At 40.4% G+C, this 23164-nt stretch overlaps 1 protein-coding gene across 5 annotated transcripts in view; it reads left to right on the top strand.

Moving 5' to 3' along the window:
• The window catches only part of LOC126458007 (prominin-like protein), a 517920-nt gene that overhangs the window by 463712 nt on the left and 31044 nt on the right, over positions 1-23164 (top strand). For all 5 annotated transcript variants that reach the window (XR_007585562.1, XM_050094783.1, XM_050094784.1 and 2 more), the window contains one exon: positions 10212-10310. Coding sequence is in view for 4 of the 5 variants with exons in the window: in XM_050094783.1 (XP_049950740.1) it covers positions 10212-10310 (99 nt within the window). In the remaining variant the exon portion in view is untranslated. The remainder of the gene's footprint in view (positions 1-10211; positions 10311-23164) is intronic.

Below are 23164 nucleotides of genomic sequence, written 5' to 3'. Positions count from 1 at the left end.
CACAATATACTTGGGCAGTTAAACAGAGAACTGACTCGTGGCGATAACATATTAGACCTTCTGGTGACAAACAGACCCGAACTATTTGAAACAGTTAACGCGTAACAAGGAATCAGCAATCATAAAGTGGTTATAGCACCGGTGATATCAACCGTAAATAGAAATATTAAAAAATGTAGGAAGATTTTTCTGTTTAGCAAAAGTGACAAAAAGCAGATTTCAGAGTACTTGACGGCTCAACACAAAAAGTTTTATCTCAAGTACAGATAGTGTTGAGGATCAGTGGACAAAGTTCACAACCATTGTACAATATGCATTAGATGAGTATGTGCCAAGCAAGATCGTAAGAGATGGAAAAGAGCCACTGTGGTACAACAACCAAGTTAGAAAACTGCTATGGAAGCAAAGGGAACTTCACAGCAAACATAAACATAGCCAAAGCCCTGCAGACAAACAAAAATTACACAAAGCGAAGTGTGGTGTGAGGAGGGATATACGAGAGGTGTTCAACAAATTCGAAAGTAAATTTCTATGTACTGACTTGCCAGAAAATCCAAAGAAATTTTGGTCTTATGTCAAAGCAGTTGGTGGGTCAAAATAAAATGTCCAGACACTCTGTGACCAAAATGTTGCTGAAACAGAGGATGACAGACTAAAGTCCAAAATACTAAATGTCTTTTTCCAAAGCCGTTTCACAGAGGAAGACTGCACTGTAGTTCCATCTCTAGATTGTCACACAATGACAAAATGGTAGATATCAAAATAAAGGCAGAGGGATAGAAAAACAATTAAAATCGCTGGACCTGATGGGATACCAGTTCGATTTTGCACAGAGTACGCGAAGGAACTTGTCGCCCTTCTTGCGGCGGTGTACCATAGGTCTCTAGAAGAGCGCAGCTTTCCAAAAGATTGGAAAAGGGCACAGGTCAACCCTGTTTTCAAGATGGGACATCGAACAGATGTGCAGAACCATAGACCTGTATCTCTAACGTCGATCAGTTGTAGAATTTCGAACACATATTATGTTCAAGTTAATGACTTTTCTGGAGACTAGAAATCTACTTTGTAGGAATCAGCATGGGTTTCAAAAAAGATGATTGTGTGAAATCCAGTTTGCGCTATTCGTACACGAAACTCGGAGGGCCATACACACGGGTTATCAGGTAGATGCCATGTTTCTTGCTTCCGCAAGGCATTTGCTACAGTTCCCCACAGTTGCTTAATGAACAAAGTAAGAGTATATGGACTATCAGACCAATTGTGTGATTGGATTGAAGAGTTCCTAGATAACAGAACGCAGCATGTCATTCTCAATAGAGAGAAGGCTTCCAAAGTAAGAGTGATTTCAGGTGCGCCGCAGGGGAGTGTCATAGGACTGTTGCTAATCACAGTATATATAAATGGTCGTGTGGATAACATCGGAAGTTCACTGAGGCTTTTTGTGGATTATGCTGTAGTATATCGAGAGGTTTTAACAATGGAAAATTGTACTGAAATGCAGGAGGATCTGCAACAAATTGATGCATGGTGCAGGGAATGGCAATTGAATCTGAATGCAGACAAGTGTAATGTGCTGCGAATACATAGAAAGAAAGATCCTTTGTCATTTAGATACAATATAGCAGGTCAGCAACTGGAAGCAATTAATTCCATTAATTATCTGGGAGTAGACATTAGGAGTGATTTAAAATGGAATGACCATATAAAATTAATCATAGGTAAAGCAGATGCCAGACTGAGATTCATTGGAAGAATCCTAAGGAAATGCAGTCTGAAAACAAAGGAAGTAGGTTACAGTGCACTTGTTTGCCCACTGCTTGAATACTGCTCACCAGTGTGGGATCTGTACCAGATAGGATTGATAGAAGAGATAGTGAAGATCCAACGGAGAGCAGCTGGCTTCGTTACAGGATCATTTAGTAATTGCAAAAGCGTTACGGAGATGACAGATAAACTCCAGTGCAAGAGAGATGCTCAGTAGCTCAGTAAGGGCTTTTGTTGAAGTTTCAAGAACATACCTTCACCGAGGAGTCAAGCAGTATATTGCTCCCTCCTATGTGTATCTTACGAAGAGACTATGAGGATAAAATCGGAGAGATTAGAGCCCACACAGAGGCATACCGACAATCTTTCTTTCCACGAACAATATGAGACTGGAATTGAAGGGAGAACTGATAGAGGTATTCAAGGTACCCTCTGCCACACACTGTCAGGTGGCTTACCCTCTGCCACACACCGTCAGGTGGCTTGTGGAGTATGGATGCAGATGTAGATGTAGAAACAATTTCCATTTCTACCCAGTGTCTTCACAGACCGCTTCATTTGATATAGTTTTATATACAGTGCTGAGAGAATTATTTTCTCCTTGTCAACCAAAGGTTCATTTGTGATGTTTACTGCACTGACAGGTTTACCCTTGTAAGCCTTCCAATGATTCTGTTGTGCTCTTCTATTTCATGTGCATATGAAACATGGGTATTTTGTATATCTGCTTTCTAGCCAATGCAAAAAGTTCACAATCTGAAATAAGCACATACAGCCCATTTGCGCTGGTGATGATAAAAGTTTTGTGTGGCCATAATGACTTTTTCTCATATAACTCTCACAGCTTTATTGAGCAAACAATTGGAATCGAGATGTGGTGATAAGTCTTGCACCAGTTGAGGCACGATGAGAACACAGCCCCGGTAAACAATGCAGAACAGTTTTGCTGGAAAGTGCATAAACAAGAATACTCCTCCTTTGGAGAAAAGTTAATCAATGCAGTTGTTTGTGAAAGTTTGCCATTAGCATTGGATTTATGCAAGTCTGAACTTAGGCTGAAGGTCATAATGACAAAACAGTCAAATTTGAATATTAATTAAGAATATTGAATACTGTATATTCATTTAGAAGTAGAACAAAATAACATTGTTCACGCCAATAGTCTCCAATGCAGAGGTCAGGTCTGGCGATGATGTGGGTGAACACTGGTGGCTCTCTCGATCAGTGGTGGTCGGTGAGGCATGGTGTTGTATATTGGGAAGATTCTGATTGAGAATCTGACTGAAGAACTGCAGGTGCAAGTGGAATCAGGCCCAGAGTTAGATGGAAGACTGGCATGGAGCATTGTCACACCAGGCCACATAGAGATACTGTAGTAACTGCTTGTAATCATGGGACCTGCGAAAGCAAACAGGTCCATGGGGCCAGTGAGCCCTAGCAGTGCTCTTACTGCCACCTGCTGGATAGTCAGCATGCATGATGGAAGTTCTGTCGTCTGCTGATGTAACCTGTTCTGAGTTAGAACCTTACATATCTCAGGTGTGAGAGGGGTTGCAGGTCAGCTGGGCAAGTAGCCTATACACTACACATAGTAGTTAATATTGTGTAGTAGAACAAATTTCAGGCTTCTGGAGAACCTGGTTTGCTGCTGTTATAGTAAACCCATTTTGATAAATAGTTCACTGATATTTTTGCAGTGTATAAGTTCATCATCTTCACTGAAGTATGGCAGAAATCTCTTTTCTCTAGGCATGTAAGATAATTTTAATTTATAAGATATTGAAGTTTTTCGTTCAACTTCAGATCTACTGCTACTAGCTCAGCTCTGTTCTTGAAGATGTAACAGTGAAGTTTCTGTGAGAGTGTTAAACATTTCTACACAAACATCTATGCTCTGTGGCACAAGTTGCCTTGCTGACTCCAGATCTGGATACTTCCACTTCTGTATTTTGTATCTATTGAAGCCTTTTGTATTCACAACACAAAAGTAGCAGTCGTCATTTGTTTCTTGGTGCTTTGCTATCTGTAGGCACTTCAAAATTTAAACTCTTCCTTTCTCTGTTTCTTCACTGTCTTAGGCTTTAGGATCTCCACGCAACTTTCACAAACATCACAGAGAGCTCAAGGCTTATCTTGAAACCCAAAGTGAATTGGGAAGTATGCACAATGTACTTCCTTGAAAAAGACAGTGATGTTCACCTGTTAGTTTGAAGAGAGTGTTCATCACTAACATGTGTAACAAAAGCCATCAGGGTACTTTAGACAATCTTTTCATGATGAACTCTTATTTCAGCTTCGATTAAGAGAATCACTTTATGGACAAAAACAGGAAAAGAATGTCCAGTAAACATGGGCTCTAAAGTGGGTGCCTCAAGAGCTATGATCACTTGTTCATCTTCACTATTATAAATAACATTTCTTCTACTGAATGAGCTAGAAAAAGAGTCAGTTTTGAAAAACTTTATGGTTAACTTACTTTCAGGATCTCTGCAATATCCCATATTCAGTGTAATGTCACCGGCAGATTGAAAAACTTTCTCCCAGCCCATTCCGTTGAGATTAGAGTGGCAGATAATTCAGTCAACTGGGACAGAGGTTTTAGCTTTACTAAAGTCTGCAATCTAGCACTCACTTTACTAAAATTATGCTAAAAAAGTCAATAGTTTCCCTCTGTTTATAGATAAATATCTATTAAGATGCTTTTCAGTAAAGGGTTTTGCGTTCTGGCATCTCTGTTCTGTTTGACTTGTTTTAATATTGACTGTTGCATCATTTGATGTTGACTCGCTATGGCGGCATACAGTGTGTACCATTCACATTTTGATTGTACCGTATTTACTCGAATCTAAGCTGCACCCGAAAAATGAGACTCAAAATCAAGGGAAAAAAAAATTCCTGAATCTAAGCCGCTCCTGAAATTTGAGACTCGAAATTCAAGGTGAGAGAAAAGTTTTAGACCGCCCCTCCAAACCGAAAAACAGTTGGTCCATTGTAACGTGAAACACAATTGAGGCCGAATGGATGAAGATACAGCTACAGTAGTTTGGTTCGAGTTGTAAGCTTAACAGTTAAGCTTTACCAGGTAGCCATTGCTATGTGCCAGGCGCTCCGTCCGTATTTATACGGGTATCCTTCCTTTTTCGCGTGCTTCGTCTGGTTTGAATTGATTGCTTATTTTGCTTTGATCTGATAAGTGCCATTCTCTTTGTTATAGGTGTTTATGTCACTCTAAGCTGAAAATGCATTATTGTACTGTGTCATGCATTGTTTGTTACATTCTGATAGTGCGTGTTTACGACCTGTTGCTGCTCGCGGCAAGGCTTGCTTTTGTGCGTGCTACTGCAGCTTACAATTTTAAAAAAAAAAAAAAAAAAAGAGAGAGAGAGAGAGAGAGAGAGGAATTTTCTCCGTTTGAAAACCTTTGCAGACGACTCTTTAGCACATTACATTCTGCACAGAAATTAGGGTCATCTTAGATTTAAAAATCTAGTCAGTTGCCGTGCTTATTCTCTGACTGTATCGCTATTCAGCATAAGAATAATACGAATATAAACATGACATGATATGTACGTTCTTCCGCGTTTGCTGTTCTAGTTTCGTAGTTTATTAGGCAGACAGGATTTAAATGAAATAGCAGCAAACACGAAAGAATAGATGGCATTATGTTTACGTTCTTCTACCTTTTAATTTATTTACTGATGCAGAGGTTTTGGTTTAATTTATTTACTGACGCAGAGGTTTTGGTGCCAGTATTTATCTTTGTGCCTGCAAAGCATACCTGTGTAGCGCGACATATATTTGACGGCAGAAGTTAGTTGTGGCGACACCTACCAATATTTTTCAGAACTTCCGCTTACTTTTCACTCGATTCTAAGCTGCAGGCGGTTTTTTGGATTACAAAACCCGGAAAAAAAGTGCGGCTTAGATTCGAGTAAATATGGTAGTTGGAACAGAAAGCAATGAAATTTAAGCTTAACGCCTGATGAAGACAGCTATGGAAGTTGCCAGAGTATGGTGTAAATAGAAAATGTCATCTCAGTTCCAAACCCAAAAGTGTGCAAAGTTTGCAGAATTTTTGTAGTTGTACTGATTGTCTTTCCTGCGCTACAAAATGATGATACATGTTGTCACTCTTTCAAGAATCATCTACTAATTGTTGAAATCCTATTGAACCTGTCCTGTCTTTTTGTGTAAGAACTAAACAGCCTTCAAATCTAATAAATATTTTTATCTTTAGTTGTTTATTCATCATTTCTACTGCATGTCCATGTGAAGTTACTATGAAATAATTTTCATTGGTGTTATAATATGTAATTTTTAAGACTGACTGACTGAAATTTATTAATGTCACATAAAGTTGATTGGTTCCATTTGTACCTTCCACATTTGTTGTGATAACCTACAACTCATTTCAAGATCAACAGTGTGCCCTGCAGGAAGTTTTCAGATCTCTGAACTGCAAAAAAATATTCTATATTCATTTTTGATGGAACATACATGAACCGACTTCACTTTGCTGATGACATTGAATGGCTGCTTCCAAAGCAGGTACCTTAAGTACAAATTCGGAGAAAGTAGTAGGGCAAGTTTCAAAGTAAGCCAGAACATCAGTATAGTATGACTCAAATACTGTATAATCAGATTCAAATATTATTATGAAAAGGGAAGTCCCTACTTACCATATAGTGGAGAAGCTGAGTCACAGATAGGCACAACAAAAAGACTGTCACAAATAAAGCTTTTGGCCATCAAGGCCTTTGTCAACAATAGATCACACACACACACACACACACACACACACACAGGACTGCAGTCTCAGGTAACTGAAACCACACTGCGAGCAGCAGCATCAGTGCATGGTGGGAGTGGTGGTGACTGGATGGGGGTAAGGAGGAGGCTGGGGTGGGGAGGGGGAGGGATAGTATGGTGAGGGCAGCAGATAGTGAAGTGCTGCAGGTTAGACAGAGGGCAGGGGAAAGGGATAGTATGGTGGGGATGGCAGTAGCGGAAAAGGAGACAAGTGGTGGAATGATGGCTGTGTAGTGTTGGAATGAGAACAGGGAAGGGGCAGGATGGGTAAGGACAGTGACTAATGGAGGTTGAGGCCAAGAGGGTTATGGGAACATAGGATGTATTGCAGGTAAAGTTCTCACCTGTGAAATTCAGAAAAGCAGGTGTTGGTGGGAAGGCTCCATATGGCACAGGCTGAGAAGAAGTCATTGAAATGAAGGATGTCATGTTCAGCAACAGGGTGGTCCACTTGTTTCTTGGCCACAGTTTGTTTGTGGCCATTCATACAGACAGACGGCTTCACAGGTAGCCCTGCGTTTGATGAGATAGGTGATGTTACTGAACGGACTGGAGTAAGTGGTGGTGGGAGGATGCACGGGACAGGTCTGGCATGTAGGTCTCTTACAGGGGTATGAGCCATGAGGTAAGGGATTGGCAGCAGGGGCTTATGGATGAGTATATCGTGTAGGTTCAGTGGATGGCAGAATACCACTGTGGGAGGGATGGGAAGGATAGTGGGCAGGACACTGCTCATTTCAGGGCATGATGAAAGGTGGTCAAAACCCTGGCGGAGAATATAATTCAATTGCTCCAGTCCTGGGTGGTACTGAGATAGGAGGGGAATGCTCCTCTGTGGGCAGACGGTGGGACTTACAGAGTTGATGAGAGACTGGAGCTTTCCCTGCAATACATTCTACATTCCCGTAACCGTCCTGGCCTCAACATTCGTTAGTCATTGCCCTCACCCGTTCTGCCCTTCCCCCCCCCCCCCCCCCTCCCCTGTTCCCATTCCAGCACTACACAGCCATCATTCCAGCATCACTCCTTTTCTGCTACTTCCTCTCCCCACCTCTCCCCTGCCCTACGTCTTACCTGCAGCTCTTCACTGTCTGCCACACCCACCACACTGTCCCCCCCCCCTCCCCACCCCAGCCTCCTCCTTACCCTCACCCTCCCCCTCCCCCTCCACACACTCCCATCATGCCATCATGGACTGGTGCTGCTGCTCGCAGTGTGTTTCAGTTGCCTGAGACTGCAGTTGTATGTGTGAATTGAGTTTGCATTTGTGTGTGTGTGTGTGTGTGTGTGTGTGTGTGAGATCTATTGTTGATGAAAGTCTTGATGGCTGAAAGCTTTATTTGTGACAGTCTTTTTGTTGTGCCTATCTGCGACTCAACATTTCCACTATATGGTGAGTAGCAACTTTCCTTTTAATAATATTGTTACATTCCATCCTGGATTTTCCATTGTTTGATCAGATTCAAATAATATGTAATGTACTGACACAAAAAACTGTACTGGCCATCAGAAAGATATTTAAGATAATTCTTGTTTATTGTCGTGTCTCGGTTGCTCACTTTTTAAATTTGATTACATGTTTTGCTCACTCAGGATCACATTCAAATTTAAAACATAGTAAAACTAAATATCTACCATCTAATATTTTACAATGGTAGAAAAGAGAAGAATTGTGTATAAATGTAGAATTTACCTAAGGAATTGTGTTAGCAACGTGTCTTGTCTACTCAGAACAACATATCAGAGTTCTGTATTTTGCTTCTGCAGTTAGTGTTTTTGTATTTTGCAACTGCAATCAGTGTTTTAAACAGGTAGATGTTGGAGGTAGGAGGATGGGAAATAGAGTGAGGCTGATTCAGGGAGGAGAAAGGAAGCAAGAAGGAAGAGGTGGGGATGTGATGAGTTCAACGGGAGGTTGTGCTAAAATTATACTATGTATAAATTTTATAAAAATTCTCATTGAAACACTAATAGTGTAGAAAAATGCATATGTAAAATGTAAACCATTGTTGATGGAGCAAAGATGGGATTGAGAGTGGGTAAAGAAGGCAAGGGTGGGAGGGGGAGGAAGGGATAGTGGCAGAGATGCTATGGGTGCCATTTTACCACTGTCTTACACCATCTAGTTTTCACATATGCATTGTTCTGCACTGTTGGTGCTTCAACGAGAATTTTTATAAAATTTATACATACTATAATTTTAGCACAACCTCCCGTTGAACTCATCACATCCCCACCTCTTCCTTCTTGCTTCGTTTCTCCTCCCTGAATCAGCCTCACTCTATTTCCCATCCTCCTACCTCCAACGTCTACCTGTTTAAAACACTGATTGCAGTTGCAAAATACAAAAACACTAACTGCAGAAATGTGATTATACATTCTATAATTTTAGCACAATCTCTCTTGATAAACACATGACATCCCCATCACTCCCTTCCCATTTCATTTCCCCTCTCCCAGTCAGCCTCACTCCTTCTCTGCCCCTCTCCCCCCCCCCCCTCCCCCCTCTTACCCCAATACCAGCAACATCCACCCATTTAAAACATGGGCTGCAGTTGCAAAATACAGTACTCTGATATGTTGCTCAGAGTAGACAAGACAGATTCCTGATGCAAATGCTAGGTTAATTCTACCTACATGTAAAATTCTTTTCATTTCATTCCATTTCTTTTCTTTCTTTTCTGTTGTTGCAAAATATTGGATGGTACATATTTAGTTTTTGCTTTAGATGCAAAGATGATCCAGAGTGATCGAAATATGTAATCGAATTAAAAAAAGTGTGCAACTGAAGGCAGAACAATAAATGAGAATTATTTTAAATAGATACTCATATGCAGTTGGCGAATTCTTTAAAGACGATATGACATTGTAATGCAGTAAGTGTCGTAGATCAGTGACAAATTGTCATCATTATTCCAGTTGATGATGATTCTGGAAAGTGTTTATTATCGTGCTTGTGGACTGAGTTGTTTGTATGCTTGTTTCATTAACAGACATAAATTACATTTACATCAATGAAAAATTACACAGCTGTGTTATCAGTTCTGTATCTTTTGCACATATCTCAACTTTTGAACTTGGTCATCATTAAAGCTTGAAAATATAAAATATTGCACACTGTATATGGTTGATTCAGTACATTGCAAAACTTCATAGTAAATGTCTGGCTAATTGTTTTACAATGTACCACTTAATGCATTCACTTTAACTCTGCACTATACATGTGAAATATCCATCATCCCCTTCATATGCTCCCATATCCTTCCTTTCATACACTCTCCTCCCCTTCGTTCCCTCTCTTCCTCCACAGTCGTCCTCTACGACAGTCACCCTCTGCCCCACTCCATCCTCCCCTGCCCTGGTACTGGAAGTTAGATCTTCTTGAGGTAACACTGGTCTTTCTGTTTCTCTCTTTCTGAACTTAATAAGTATAATTAGTAAACATCTTACTTATCCTGTTATGGGCTACTTTTGCTGATTTTTTAATTGTTACTGTGTCGTGTTATTGTATTGTGGTTTACAAATTGTTTCTCTGAAAAGAAAAGAAAAATACATTATTGGTGCTTCTGTTTAAATGTATTGCAGTTTTTTTAAGTTGGCAAACTTTGTCATCATATGTTGTTGCCTTGCTTGTGTAGACACTGGGACTTCTCTAACGGGGGTGTGCCTCGCTACCACAGTCCTCCTCTGTCTACTGAGTATGAGCGTCCTCCTCCATATTACTACCCTGGCCCAGGGTAAGTGTTCTTTGTGTGTATGTGCTAGTCCAGTTACGTTTTTTGTTACCAGTGTCTTTTGTCAACTACCAAAGGGAAGCATTCACATAATTTAAGCTTCCATGGTGTGCAGTAGATTAAATTTGTAAATATACTGTACTTGAGTTTGAAAGGTAAGTGTTACTCATGTACAAAATCCACGTGCTTTTAGAGTTTTACATAATTTTACGTGTTATTGCATGTAGCTTTTGATGGTTCTGTCTTACTGCCACATTTAATCTGCTTGCAATTGTTCCATTTGTGGGTGTGGTTCTGATTTCTGTAAGTTTTCTTGTGCAAACTTCTTGAAGTCTTGTAAGTATTTATTTTGCGAAGGATGATCCTCAATCCCTATCACATTACTCGTTGCCTCTCTGTCTTGTATTTCCTTATTTTTAAAATATTTTTGATGTGAAAGGTAAATATAACGCCAGATGCTGATCTTGTGTCTTGTGGAAACTGCAGTGTCTGGTAATAAATACTCGTACTTGTACTCTTTACTGCTAAACACCAAATAAATGTTAAATTGCCAAAACCCTTTACCCAGAAAACTGAAGAGCATGCAGTGTTAACTGAGTAGTTTTATGATGAGAAGCATTTTCATCCTTAGAGTGATAATGGTGGATGATGTACATATCACAGAAACAAGTCGTCGTCTCCAGTCTGAAAACTGATTTGATGCAGCTTTCTATGCTACTCTGACTTCTGAAATTTTCTCCATCTCTGCATAAATACAAACTACTTACATCCATTTGATCCTTGGTCTTCTGCAATTTTACTCCCCTCGTGGTCAGATTGAACATCTGCATCTGACATTAATTTTTGGACCAGTAATTTATTGTTTTACATTTTAATGCTTGAGATTTCATTGGTATTCATATACCTGTAGTCTTGTCAAACTCCAAGCAGTTTCATTCACATTATGTAAAAAAATTAGTGCCTACTGAGAGAATTGACACTTTTGTATTTGCTTGTCATTCTTCCCTTACACTCTATCAACACCCCTTTGCAGATGATGTTACTCTTCTACCTAATGTTTGTGCAATGAAGGAAACACATTTCACACGAGTCATTATTGTCTGTTGTGTTATCACTAATTTGTGATATAGTTGGTGACAGTTTGACTATAGACTAGACATTCAACACTGTCTTCAATTTGTGTCTGATGATGGCTTTTTGTTGATGATACACATATCACAATCGAGCACAACAGAATGAGCTATAAATGAACATAAGTACAGTTGATTGGTACTCAGTAAAAGATCTATCTTTTAACTTTTTATATTTATTGTGTGTATTTGGGGGGGGGGGGGGGGGGTGGACAATTGATTTCTAACATTAATAGAGAAGACTTGGTGGCTCTTGTGGTATTACTGGACAAAATACTTACACACGTGCAGTTCTGTCATGGAAGGATCAGTACACACACACACACTAAATTATCCACAAATCACAGTCTGTATAATTTACAGGATTTTCAAATGACAGCGATGTTGAAATGCAATAGATGGCATAGCCTCCAAACAAACAGCCCTTACACCCATGCTGTCCACTGCCTTCAAAGAATGCAGTAACACCTGGTGGGTGCAAGAAAAATGGAAAACACACATATATATAGCAAAATTACAAACATACACTGGCAAGTAATCACTTAACATAATTAAAATGAGACATGCTTGAAACTTATGTAGCCAATCTTGGAGTGAAAATCAAATTAAATTAGGCAAGTTTAAGAACCAGTAATAAAGCTTAATATTCTCTAAAAAACAGTTGTGGCTAGGTGTGCCAAACAAAAATCTGTAATGGAAAGCACACTTTATCTTAAGGTAGAATTTTAATGCTTGCAACTTACATAACCTCAGTTTTGTTCAACCACAATCAGCTGACAGAGAGCCACAAGGCATTACAAGCTAGCTGTAATCTTTTAGTACATGCTTCAAGCATCATAACCATTTAAATTGAAATTCAACTACAAAAAGATTAACAACACTAAAATAAGTGGGCTAACACCTTAATAATGTTTAAAACATATTGTCTTGGCAAATACACAATGAATGTTAAACAGTTTAACATATATTCTTAAAATAATGAATTACTAACCCAACAAAAGCCTTAGGGCCAGTCAAATTGAGGAACTTTAAAGCCCAGACACACACCTAAACATACAGATCTCAAATGAGCCTCTTGTTCTATAGCCACTGAAAAACTATTTGATGCAAATGTGATGCTCACCATGACCTGAAGTGTTGCTTTGTTCTTCATCAGCAATCGTACCTCTCGAAGTATCCACAGCAGACAACTAATGTGGGAAGTGACTGACAGCTCCATTTGGTGTTTCTCATCATTGATGTGCAGGACCTCTATTAATAGGCCATGTCTGGCAACCATCCACTATGGATATCATGGTTACTCCGCTGCAAGGTGCATTGCGTTGGCCAAGGAACAACACCACCCATCCAACTGCCTGAGCGCCACTGCACAACTCCCACCCAGTCGTCCCTCAACCCACAACAGACTCACCGGTGCAGACACTAGTCATCTGGCATCGCATAGATCACTGCTCACAACAGGACCCAGAGACTCCTTAGCTGGGTCGCATGCTCCTTAATTTCCACAGTGTTGTGACTCCATCACATCATAGCGAGGCAGCAGGGTAGCGCCACCCGAGATCTTTGACAATTGACCATGGATCAGCTCGTATGTAAAGGACCTGGTATGATTGGTAATCAAATAGGGGCCACATGACACTGAAAGGATTTCTCATTAGGTTGCAGTCAGTTTTTATTAAGACTGTGTGGGTAGGCAGCACCCAGCATGCTTACGGTGATAGGGTAACCACCAGGGTGGCACTAACTGGTTGCCAACCCGAAGATAAAAGACAGACTGAAATCGTAGGACAAAATTATAACTGTAGTCAGGTAGGATGCTAGCATTGTAAGCCAACTTTTAGAGTTTGTTAGCACCATCGATTAAGTCTTCTAAGTAATGTTGTAACTCTTTAAGTGACCAAAGAAAATTGCAAAACTGGAAATATGTGACTGTCCACAAGGCCCAAAGTCAACTAATTGATTAAATCTTTCTGCACATCAACCAAAATGTCATATGAAATTAAATGGATTTGACTTACAAAAGTATAAAATGGCAACTGCAAAACTTGACACTTCTCATTGCATTAATGTGCCTTATCAACAAATAATTACAATTAGAATAAACATGTGAAGGGTAATTCCCTTGACCCCAGTGTATGTGATCGAAAAAGCGAGATAATGAAGTTCACTTAAACTGGAGAGGAAGACTGTATGAGGGTGATTTGATAGTTCGGGTAAAAGCAAGAATTCCCCCCGCCCCCCTCCCCCCCCCCCCTTTCCCCTACCGATAAACATCTCGCTGTACTTCTCAACATAGTCTCCTTTTGTGGGTACACAGTTGATCCAGCAACCCTCCGGTTTCTCATTCTGTCAGAAAAATAGGTTCTGTCAAACTCTGGAAAATACTTGTTGACTTCCACTATTATTTCCTCATTTGATGCAAATTTCTTACCACCACAGCAAAGTTTCAACTTAGGGAACAGCAGAAGTCAGAGAGGGTTAAGGCTGATGACTAGGGTGGATGAGGAACCAATTCAAAGCCTTATTCATGCACTTTTGCCATTGTTGTTGGGGGATGTTGCATTATCATGTTGAACGAGTACTTGTTTGCGTGCCAGTCTTATTCTTTTTTCAGCCAATGTAAGTTTCAGGTGATCAAACAATGAGGCATAATAGGGACCAGTTGTGATTCTGCCTTTTTGTAAGTAATCTATGAGGATTATTCCTTCTGAATACAAAGAACCAGCTGATAAAATGGTATTTGTCTTCTTCGGTGCACTTCACCAGCCTTTGTCCATTGTTTTGACTGCCATTTTGACTCTGATGTGTATCTAGGTTTCATCAACACTCATACACATTGCTGCAAAAAGTTCTACAGATTGTGATTAACCATTACCAGACATTGTATTGAAATGCATAAAAGTTTTCTTGACTCACTTGCTGTGTCAAATTCGGATAGAATTCCAAGCTTTCAGTTATGTCCACCATCATCTTCATCAGGAACTAAAACTAACAGTCCTGAACTGTGAAGCTTCCCCCTTTGGTACCCACAGAACAGCATCTGATTGGCTGGATAACGTCGTGATAGTGTAGACAGGTGGTGTGCTCATAGCTTGCAGTGCCATCCAACACATCAGATGGTGAACTATGAGAAATATTCATCTGTGTTTTTTGTTTGTCCTTCACCTTCAGTGCATGTCCAAACACATGTAAATTCATTAATCCAAAAGTAAATGGCTTTCAATGATGGCGCAAAGGCCACATGAACTTCATCCAATTCTGTTTTGATTTGTGCAGCAGTCCAACTCTTCAGATGAAAGCATTTAACAATAGCATGAAACTCGGTTTTCTCCATTTTTAATTGCAGTTGACACACTGACCAATTCAGACAGCTGTCAGTAATGAACTGTTTGCTGTACATTGTTGAAATTCTTTATATGATCCTTAGAATAATGAAGCTTACCAACCATGAAGACACAACAAAAATGATCCATTCTTTCATGGAAATTTATGAGACTTATCAGACCTTGTAAAAATAACTCATGGCAGTAAAACATCAAGTGGAGAGATAAGCTCAATAATAAATGACTAATGTTTGAAAGAATAACAGAAGTAAGCTATTCGCAAGACAGATGCAAAATAAAAATGGTTTTCATTAAAGAAAATAACTCTGTGTTGTGTTACAATATTACAGTGAATGAGAGTTGAAAAATAAAAGTTGTCATTAACTTTTGCACTTCATCTCAGTGCAGTCCATTGGAATTTGGAAAAGGCATGTAATAAGCGGGAGTAGCTTGTGTGTTAAGTGTTAGTATATAGCCACTCCCTATTAAAATAGCTAGTAGGGCAGAAGTCTCAGTGGGAACAGTTATGTTATGTGAAATATGGTAGAATGCTGTAATAAGGGTGGCAGCTTGACCTAGTGAGATTTGAGATTTGTTGGTGCTCCTGTGACATCAAATAGTCCAAGGACATCAGCAATTCATTGTTGCCAGTATCCAGAAGAACTGATAAGATGGGATGTTAACTGGGAGAGAACTGAAATTCTACAATGCATAAAAGGAATCATTTGATAATGGCATTCAAAATTTCTTTCAGTTGTGCAGAGAACTGAAATCCGAGTTCCAAGATATCGCAATGGGATGCTGTGAATAGAAGTCCGCTGTTGTGCAGCATTACTTGGTATGTGTATGCAGTGAAATTCTGATTGGAACGCACAAGTGAAATCAGAATTAAGTATGAAATTGCATATAACTAGTTGATTCCTATGGGGCAGAACAAACATCGCATTAATTTGTCAGTCGGGGACCAGTCAGATGTGTTTCATATGAGACAATAAACTGTCGTAAATAGGTTCCAAGAAGAAGTGGAGCCTACAAAAGATGCTGAATTGTGCTAATTTAGTGTCGATGTGGAGACTGTGTGTGTGGAGCAGTACTCTATTGCGCTTACTCGGTGGTAGTTGAGCAATAGATGGACCATTTCTGCAGAGAGTGGGGTTTTATATGTAGGTTGGAACTTAAATAGTGGCAACCTGTTGTGGAGACACTATGCAATGGAATCTACTCTTGTCGCTGATAGCACACGTTGTTGACATACCTACCTTACCTCCAAGCAAATGGACTCACCCATCCCACGTCACCGGCATGCACACAATCAAGAAAAACACTGTCACTTGAGAGTGAGCGGTCTGATGAAACAGTGTCACTATGTTTTCGAAACAGTAACAATGGAGTTGGATCAAGTTTGAATGTGCCAGAGGTTGTGCAGCATGACGGTGTCATCAAGGCCTTCAGGAGGCATGCAGGGAATTGGCATTGCCATACAGAACAGTGGCACATTGGGTAAAAGCCGTCAACAAATGTCAGCAAACTGTGGCAGACATGCATCGGGCTGGTCGTTTTAGCGTCTCTGGAGAAGTAGTGTATGCTGTTGCCACGTTAGTGGACAGCAATTAATGCCATACATTTTGTGAGCTCGCCCATGAAACCGGATTAGCGCCTATGACTGTGCTTTGCATCCTGAAGGAATACCTGGGCATACGAAAAATTGCATCTTGATGGGTTCCGCATGACTTGACGGAAATGCAGAAATGGATGCGTTACGACACTGCTCAGACGCACTTGAAGCGCTATAAGCATGAAGGAGAGGCTTTCTTATGCTGTATCATAACACTGGATGAGATATGGGCCACATCGTATGAGCCAAAGCTGAAATGCCAATCCAATGAATGGCATCATTATGGGTCGCCGCGAAAGTCGAAGGTGCGTCAGAGCCCCAGTATGGTGGAAGTTATGCTGATTCTCGTGTACGACTGTGATGGTGTTATCCTAACGCATTACGTTCCTCCATGGCAGACTGTCAGTGCACAGTATTACTGTTTGTTTTTGGAGCATCACCTGCGACCAGCTGTGCGAAAGAAGTGGCAATGCTTTCTGTGCAACCCACCCATCATGTTGCACAACAATGTGTGAGCGCATAAGCACAAGCTGTGGCTGCTCTGTTTGGTCGATGGGACTGGGAAGTACTGTACCATCCACCATACTCCCTGGACTTGAGTCCTTGTGACTCGGATTTGATTCCAAAGATGAAGGAAACACTTTGAGGCATTCACTTCAGAACTGTTCCAGGGATTCGACAGGCAGTAGACTGCTCAATTCTCACCATCTACATAACGGGCTCTGCTAACAGTATACTACACCTTACTACATCGCTGGCAATGGGTTCTACACAACACTGGACACCAACAAATGCAAACATGTAACTCTTTGGTATCGATTATGAATAAATAGTTGCCACTATTTAAGTTCCAACCCTCGTATTTGCAGATTACTTCAGAACAATGTACAATGTTATAGCCTCCTCCACAATACTGGCTTGGAATCTACACTTTTTTAACACAAGTTTTCAAAATTCATAAACTTTGATCATAACGTCATCATACCAGACGACGGTGAAAAATAACAATACAAGAGAAGGAAAGTTGCTATTCACCATATAGTGGAGATGCTGAGTGGCGATAAGCACAATAAAAAGATTCTCACAATCACAGCTTTCGGCCATTAAGGCCTTTGTCAGCAGTAGACGCGCGCGCACACACGCACACACACACACACACACACACACACACACACACACACACACACACACGTCTGCAGTCTCAGAGAGTTGAAACTACACTGCGAGCTGCAGCACCAGTGCATGATGGGAGTGGCGACTGGGTGTAGTTAAGGAGGAGGCTGGGGCGGGGAGGGGAGGGGGAGGGATAGTATGGTGGGAGTGCGGACAGTGGAGTGTTGCAGTTTAGATGGAGGGCAGGAGAGAAGGTGTGGAAGGGGAGGGGGTAAGTAGCGGAAAGGAGCGAAATAAAAATAAAAAGAAGTTAAAAGATTGGGTCTGGTAGTGAAATCACAGCCGTGTAGTGCTGGAATGTGTACAGGGAGGGGGATGGATGGGTGAGGACAGTGACTAATGAAGGTTGAGGCAAGGAGGGTTACGGGAACATAGGATGTATTGCAGGGAAAGTTCCCACCTGCACAATTCAGAAAAGCTGGTGTTGGTGGAAAGGATCCATATGGCACAGGCTGTGAAGTAGTCATAGAGATGAGGGGTATCATGTTTGGCAGCGTGTTCAGCAACAGGGTAGTCCACTTGTTTCTTGGCCACAGTTTGTCGGTGGCCATTCATGTGGACAGACAGCTTGTTGGTTGTCATGCCTACATAGAATGCAGCACAGAGGTTGCAGCTGAGTTTGTAAATCACATGACTGGTTTCACAGATAGCCCTGCCTTTGGTGGGGTAGGTGATGTTAGTGATTGGACTGAAGTAGGTGGTGGCAGGAGGATGTATGTGACAGGTCTTGCATCTAGGTCTATTACAGGGGTATGAGCTATGAGGTAAGGGATTGAGAGCAGGGGTTGTGTAAGGATGGATAAGTATATTGTGGAGGTTTGGTGGACAGCGGAATACCACTGTAGGAGGGGTGGGAAGGATAGTGGGTGGGACATTTCTCATTTCAGGGCAGGATGAGAGGTAATTGAAACCCTGGCGGAGAATGTAATTTAGTTGCTCCAGTCCCAGATGGTACTGAGTTAGGAGGGGAATGCTCCTCTATGGCTGGATTGTGGGACTTTAGGAGGTGGTGGGAGACTGGAAAGATAAGGCATGGGAGATTTGTTTTTGTACAAGGATGGGAGGATAATTACGGTCAGTGAAGGCTTCAGTGAGACCCTCGGTATATTTAGAGAGGGAATATATGATTGAATTGTAACAATGTTTTACTGGCATCTAAGACACTTCGAAGGTTCTCAGTAGCCATCCTGACCTCACACAGGGATGTGTCTACTCAGTGCCACTGCAGTTTTCTGGATGTATTCCAATTTCTATCTCCTCCTACAGTTTTTACCTTCTATAGATCCCTCTAGTACCATGGATACCTGATACTTTAACACATGTACTATTATCTTGACCCTTCTCCTTGTCAGAGTTTCCATGTGTTCGTTTTTTCACCGATCCTGCAGAGGGGAGAACCTCTCATTCCTTATCTTATCAGTCCACCTGATTGTCAACATCCTTCTATAGCACCCCATAGTAGGGAAAAATCTCAGATTTGCTAGAAGCAAGGGCAATTCAATATTCTTTCAGCCCCTGTGCTTCATGTACAGTGGTAGTCCAAAAGAAAACCAGTAATGGAGAAATGGCTTATTGCATTTGTGTAAACATGAGAGCAGTGAGCATGGTCACAAAACCAGATACTTATCCTACTTGGTATTATTGTCATGTGGAATGTAACTGCAACACTTCGATTATAAAGTGCTTGTTATTAATTGTTCAACTTCAGAGAAAAGCACAGTCACTGGCAAGCCTTCCACAATTTTATCCTACGAAAATTACTTAGATGTTACTTCCCTTGTCAGTGGATCGACGAAAGTCCCCGGCAGCGACACAATGTGGCATTGGGCTTTTACTGTTGCGACTTGGGCCCACAGTGCGCTTCACATTTAAGTCCTCGTTTCTTCAGCACTATGCCCATTAATCCATAATAACTTGCCCGGCCATGCTTCCAGATATGCTGACCATTGCTTTCCCGTCGTACTTAGATCCACACACTAGCCATGAGATGTAACACAACTAGGACTAGCAGCACTCGACTGTACTTCTTACTCTGAGCATGGCGTCACTGCTACTACTACCTGCTGGCGTGCTCCCGTGCCCAGAGGCATGACAAAACAATCTCTCTGACTTCAACGTTAACTAAATATGCCCTGACTTGCCAGTGTTAAATATTACATAATTTAAACATAGTATTTACAATACATATGTACACTAGACAATACATTGTATACAAACAGTGTCATGTGTTAAGTAAGCGAAAAAATTCATAGCAAGGACTGCTTTGTAGCGTCACATATGCCCCACGTTTCATTGATCTTTATCAGTACATACAGACTCAGCGAAACGTCCAGAACACAACAACCAGCCCTTGCACGTTCAGAACAGTTCAAAACATCACATAAATTTACAGTAGTTACTCACTCTTTCCGTAAAACTTAACCAATGACACATTTGACATTCAATACTTTTGTATACATAATTATTAAAAAACATCCTTTACATTAATTATTTTCCTTGTACACTATTTTGTACACCATTCGAAATTTCTTTAGTACAGAAATTAGCTGCAAATTACAAAAAACAATAGTAAATATTGTGGATACAGTAATTTATCATCACTTCATATTAATTAAATGGTTAGACTGTACCACAACCAGATAAAAAACCCTATTAATTAGCTGACACAGCGTATACCATCTCCGTCCATACCTAAATGCAACTGTACTGGCACTAAGCAAAAACACACATTAATTGGCTCACACAGCTTGAGCGTACTCATGTCTGTTTTAACCAATTATCACGTAAACAACAAAAGAATATACTAACTAATTCACACAGCCTGTGCATAACTGTGTCCATTCAACAACAATAAAAATTAGCACTACACCTAAGAACATATTAATTAGCTCACACAGCCTGAACATAACGGTGTCCACCTGAAATTAACCAGAATTACAGCACACATATTTATACTTGTATAATTTTCACACACATTTGTGGTAGTCGGTGTTGTATGCCCACAACCTTTCTCAATCTCCGTTATCAATGAAAATGACATTGCTAGTGCACTTTCTTGTGCACTCCTTTTGCTACAGAACTTTTATCTTTTGGGTGCCTGCATGTTATCCACGTCCAATAGGCACCTATTTCACCACTATCATTTGCTGCACTTTAATTAGTGTCCACTTTAATATATATATCCACCTGTAACTTAAATAAACAGTCTTAGTCCATTTGCATTTACTGACAATACACAGTGTACACTCTTAATATTAATTACATTAGACATCATTTTTCATTTTACTTTACAAATCGCAAAATATATCCTATAGCTAGTAAATAAAACCTAATTATCTTGTTCATTACTATACTCTACTATTTACATTGGTGTCCGTTATATACGCACATACATTTCATACCACATCAATGACTTCAGCCATTCTTAATCAGACAGTGTATGAATACATCAATGCAATAAATTTAATCATTTCTGCTCTGATAGAGCTTCAAATCTATTATGTTCCTTACTCCTAACCTTTTGCCTGACTGTGGATACACTAGGTAGAAAATGTTAGGATGGGGAATCCTTTCAATTCTAAACGGCCCATTATAAACAAATTTAAACTTCACTATTTCATTGTCGATTTCACTCGATTTTTCGCGAGTTTTCAGTAGGACTTTGTCTCCTACTTTAAATTTTGCTGGCTTCAGATTCTCATCGTGCCTATTAATCCGAGCCTCAGCACGTTTCTTCATCTTTTCTCTCACCATTTCTTTCTTCTGAATAATATCTTCATCTTGTCTGAGTGAAAAATCAATTATTTCCTCTACTATACTCTTGGATTTAATACCCAACATAATTTCCTCTGGTGTGAACCCTGTACTTTAGTGAGATAATATATTCATAATCCTTTCAACATTTTCTACATACCTGCCTCAGGCTTTGTGGTTGTTGTGTCAGTATGTTCGAAAGTATCGTCCTAATTCTCGCATATACCGCTCCGGGTTACTGGAGGGGTGATATGCCGATATGTGAATAACCTCTATTCCTCTTTCTCTCATCCTCTCATTCCAAATTTTTGAAATAAATTGCGGGCCGTTATCGGACAATATCGCCTTCGGTACACCTATCTTCACGAAATAATCTTCACTGAATTCACTGAATACTGCCTTGGCCGTAGCCTTGCACAAAGTATATAGCTTTAAAAATTTTGAGGCCAGCCGCGGTGGTCTAGCAGTTCTAGGCGCTCAGTCCGGAACCGCGCGACTGCTATGGTCGCTGGTTCGAATCCTGCCTCGGGCCTGGATGTGTGTGTTGTCCCTAGGTTAGGTAGGTTTAAGTAGTTCTAAGTTCTAGGGGACTGATGACCACAGATGTTTAGTCCCATAGTGCTCAGAGCCATTTGAACCCTTTTTTTTTTTTAAAACACGTCTAACACGACCAAAATGTATGCAAAATTACCAGATGTCCTCGTTAAAGAACCATAAATCTCCATTGCTAGAATTTCCAAATTATCCTTCGGTTGAATACTTTGCATAGGGCCGCGACTGGTTGCATTCATTACTTTTACCCTCTGACATCGGTCACAAGTACGGATTCTTCAGCCACTTTCCTACTCATATTATCGATGCTAATGGACTCTGATATTTTGTCAACACATTTCTTTGCCCCGCAATGACCAAACGCTATGTGGTAATAGTCAATTACTTCGCACACATATTTACTTGGCCATCTGACGAGCCATTCCTCTCTTTCTGTATTCTTTCGTGAATATAAAATACCCTTATATATCTTATATTATTTCCTCAACTTCTCATCTTTCTCATCTTATGCATCGTAACCTGGTGTTACCGATTTCAGTCACTCGTCTTCATTCTGATAATGTCGCATATTTTTACACAGATTCTCCACCTTTTTCCCTTCCAGGTCTTTGAAATACATAACTTTAAACACACCTTCCGTACTGTCTTTATCTGTTACTCCTCCAGGATCACACGGTAACCTTGACAACGCGTCAGCTACGCAATTGTCTACTCCCTTCACGTGACAAATTTCGACATCAATTTGTTGGATGTACAACACCCATCTTTTCAGCTGGTCATGTAATAAACGACACATTTTTAGAAACGTAAAAGCTTTATGGTCAGTGTGCACAATCACTTTGCACCCCCATAAAAAACCTTTGAATTTTTTAAATCCACAAACAATGGCTACCGCCTCTTTCTATGAAACGGTATAATTTTTTTTCGTATTTAGTCAAGGTCCTGCTCGCAAAAGCAATGGACCGACACTCCTTGGTATCGCCTTCTCCTACTTTTGGAAAATGTGCACCGCAATTCCATAATCACACAAGTCTGTCCCCCCGTGAAATGGCATTGCTAAATCCGGGTGATACAGTACTATTTCCTTCACAAGCTCATCTTTCATTCTCTCAAAAGCTCTTTGACACTTCTCTTTCCAAAAAAAGGCACTGTTTTTCTTTAACAAGTCGTACAAATCAGGATTATTGAACGCTTGCCCTTCAACATATTTATGATAAAAATTGCAAAGACCCAGGAAAGCTTGTAATTGTTTTTTGGCACTTGGTGGCTGACAATTTCGTATTGCCTCCAATTTTTTCGGATCTTTGGTTA

This window comes from Schistocerca serialis, chromosome 2 (genome assembly GCF_023864345.2).
Source record: "Schistocerca serialis cubense isolate TAMUIC-IGC-003099 chromosome 2, iqSchSeri2.2, whole genome shotgun sequence".
NCBI lineage: Eukaryota > Metazoa > Arthropoda > Insecta > Orthoptera > Acrididae > Schistocerca > Schistocerca serialis.
This window is presented reverse-complemented; position numbering and strand designations above follow the sequence as displayed.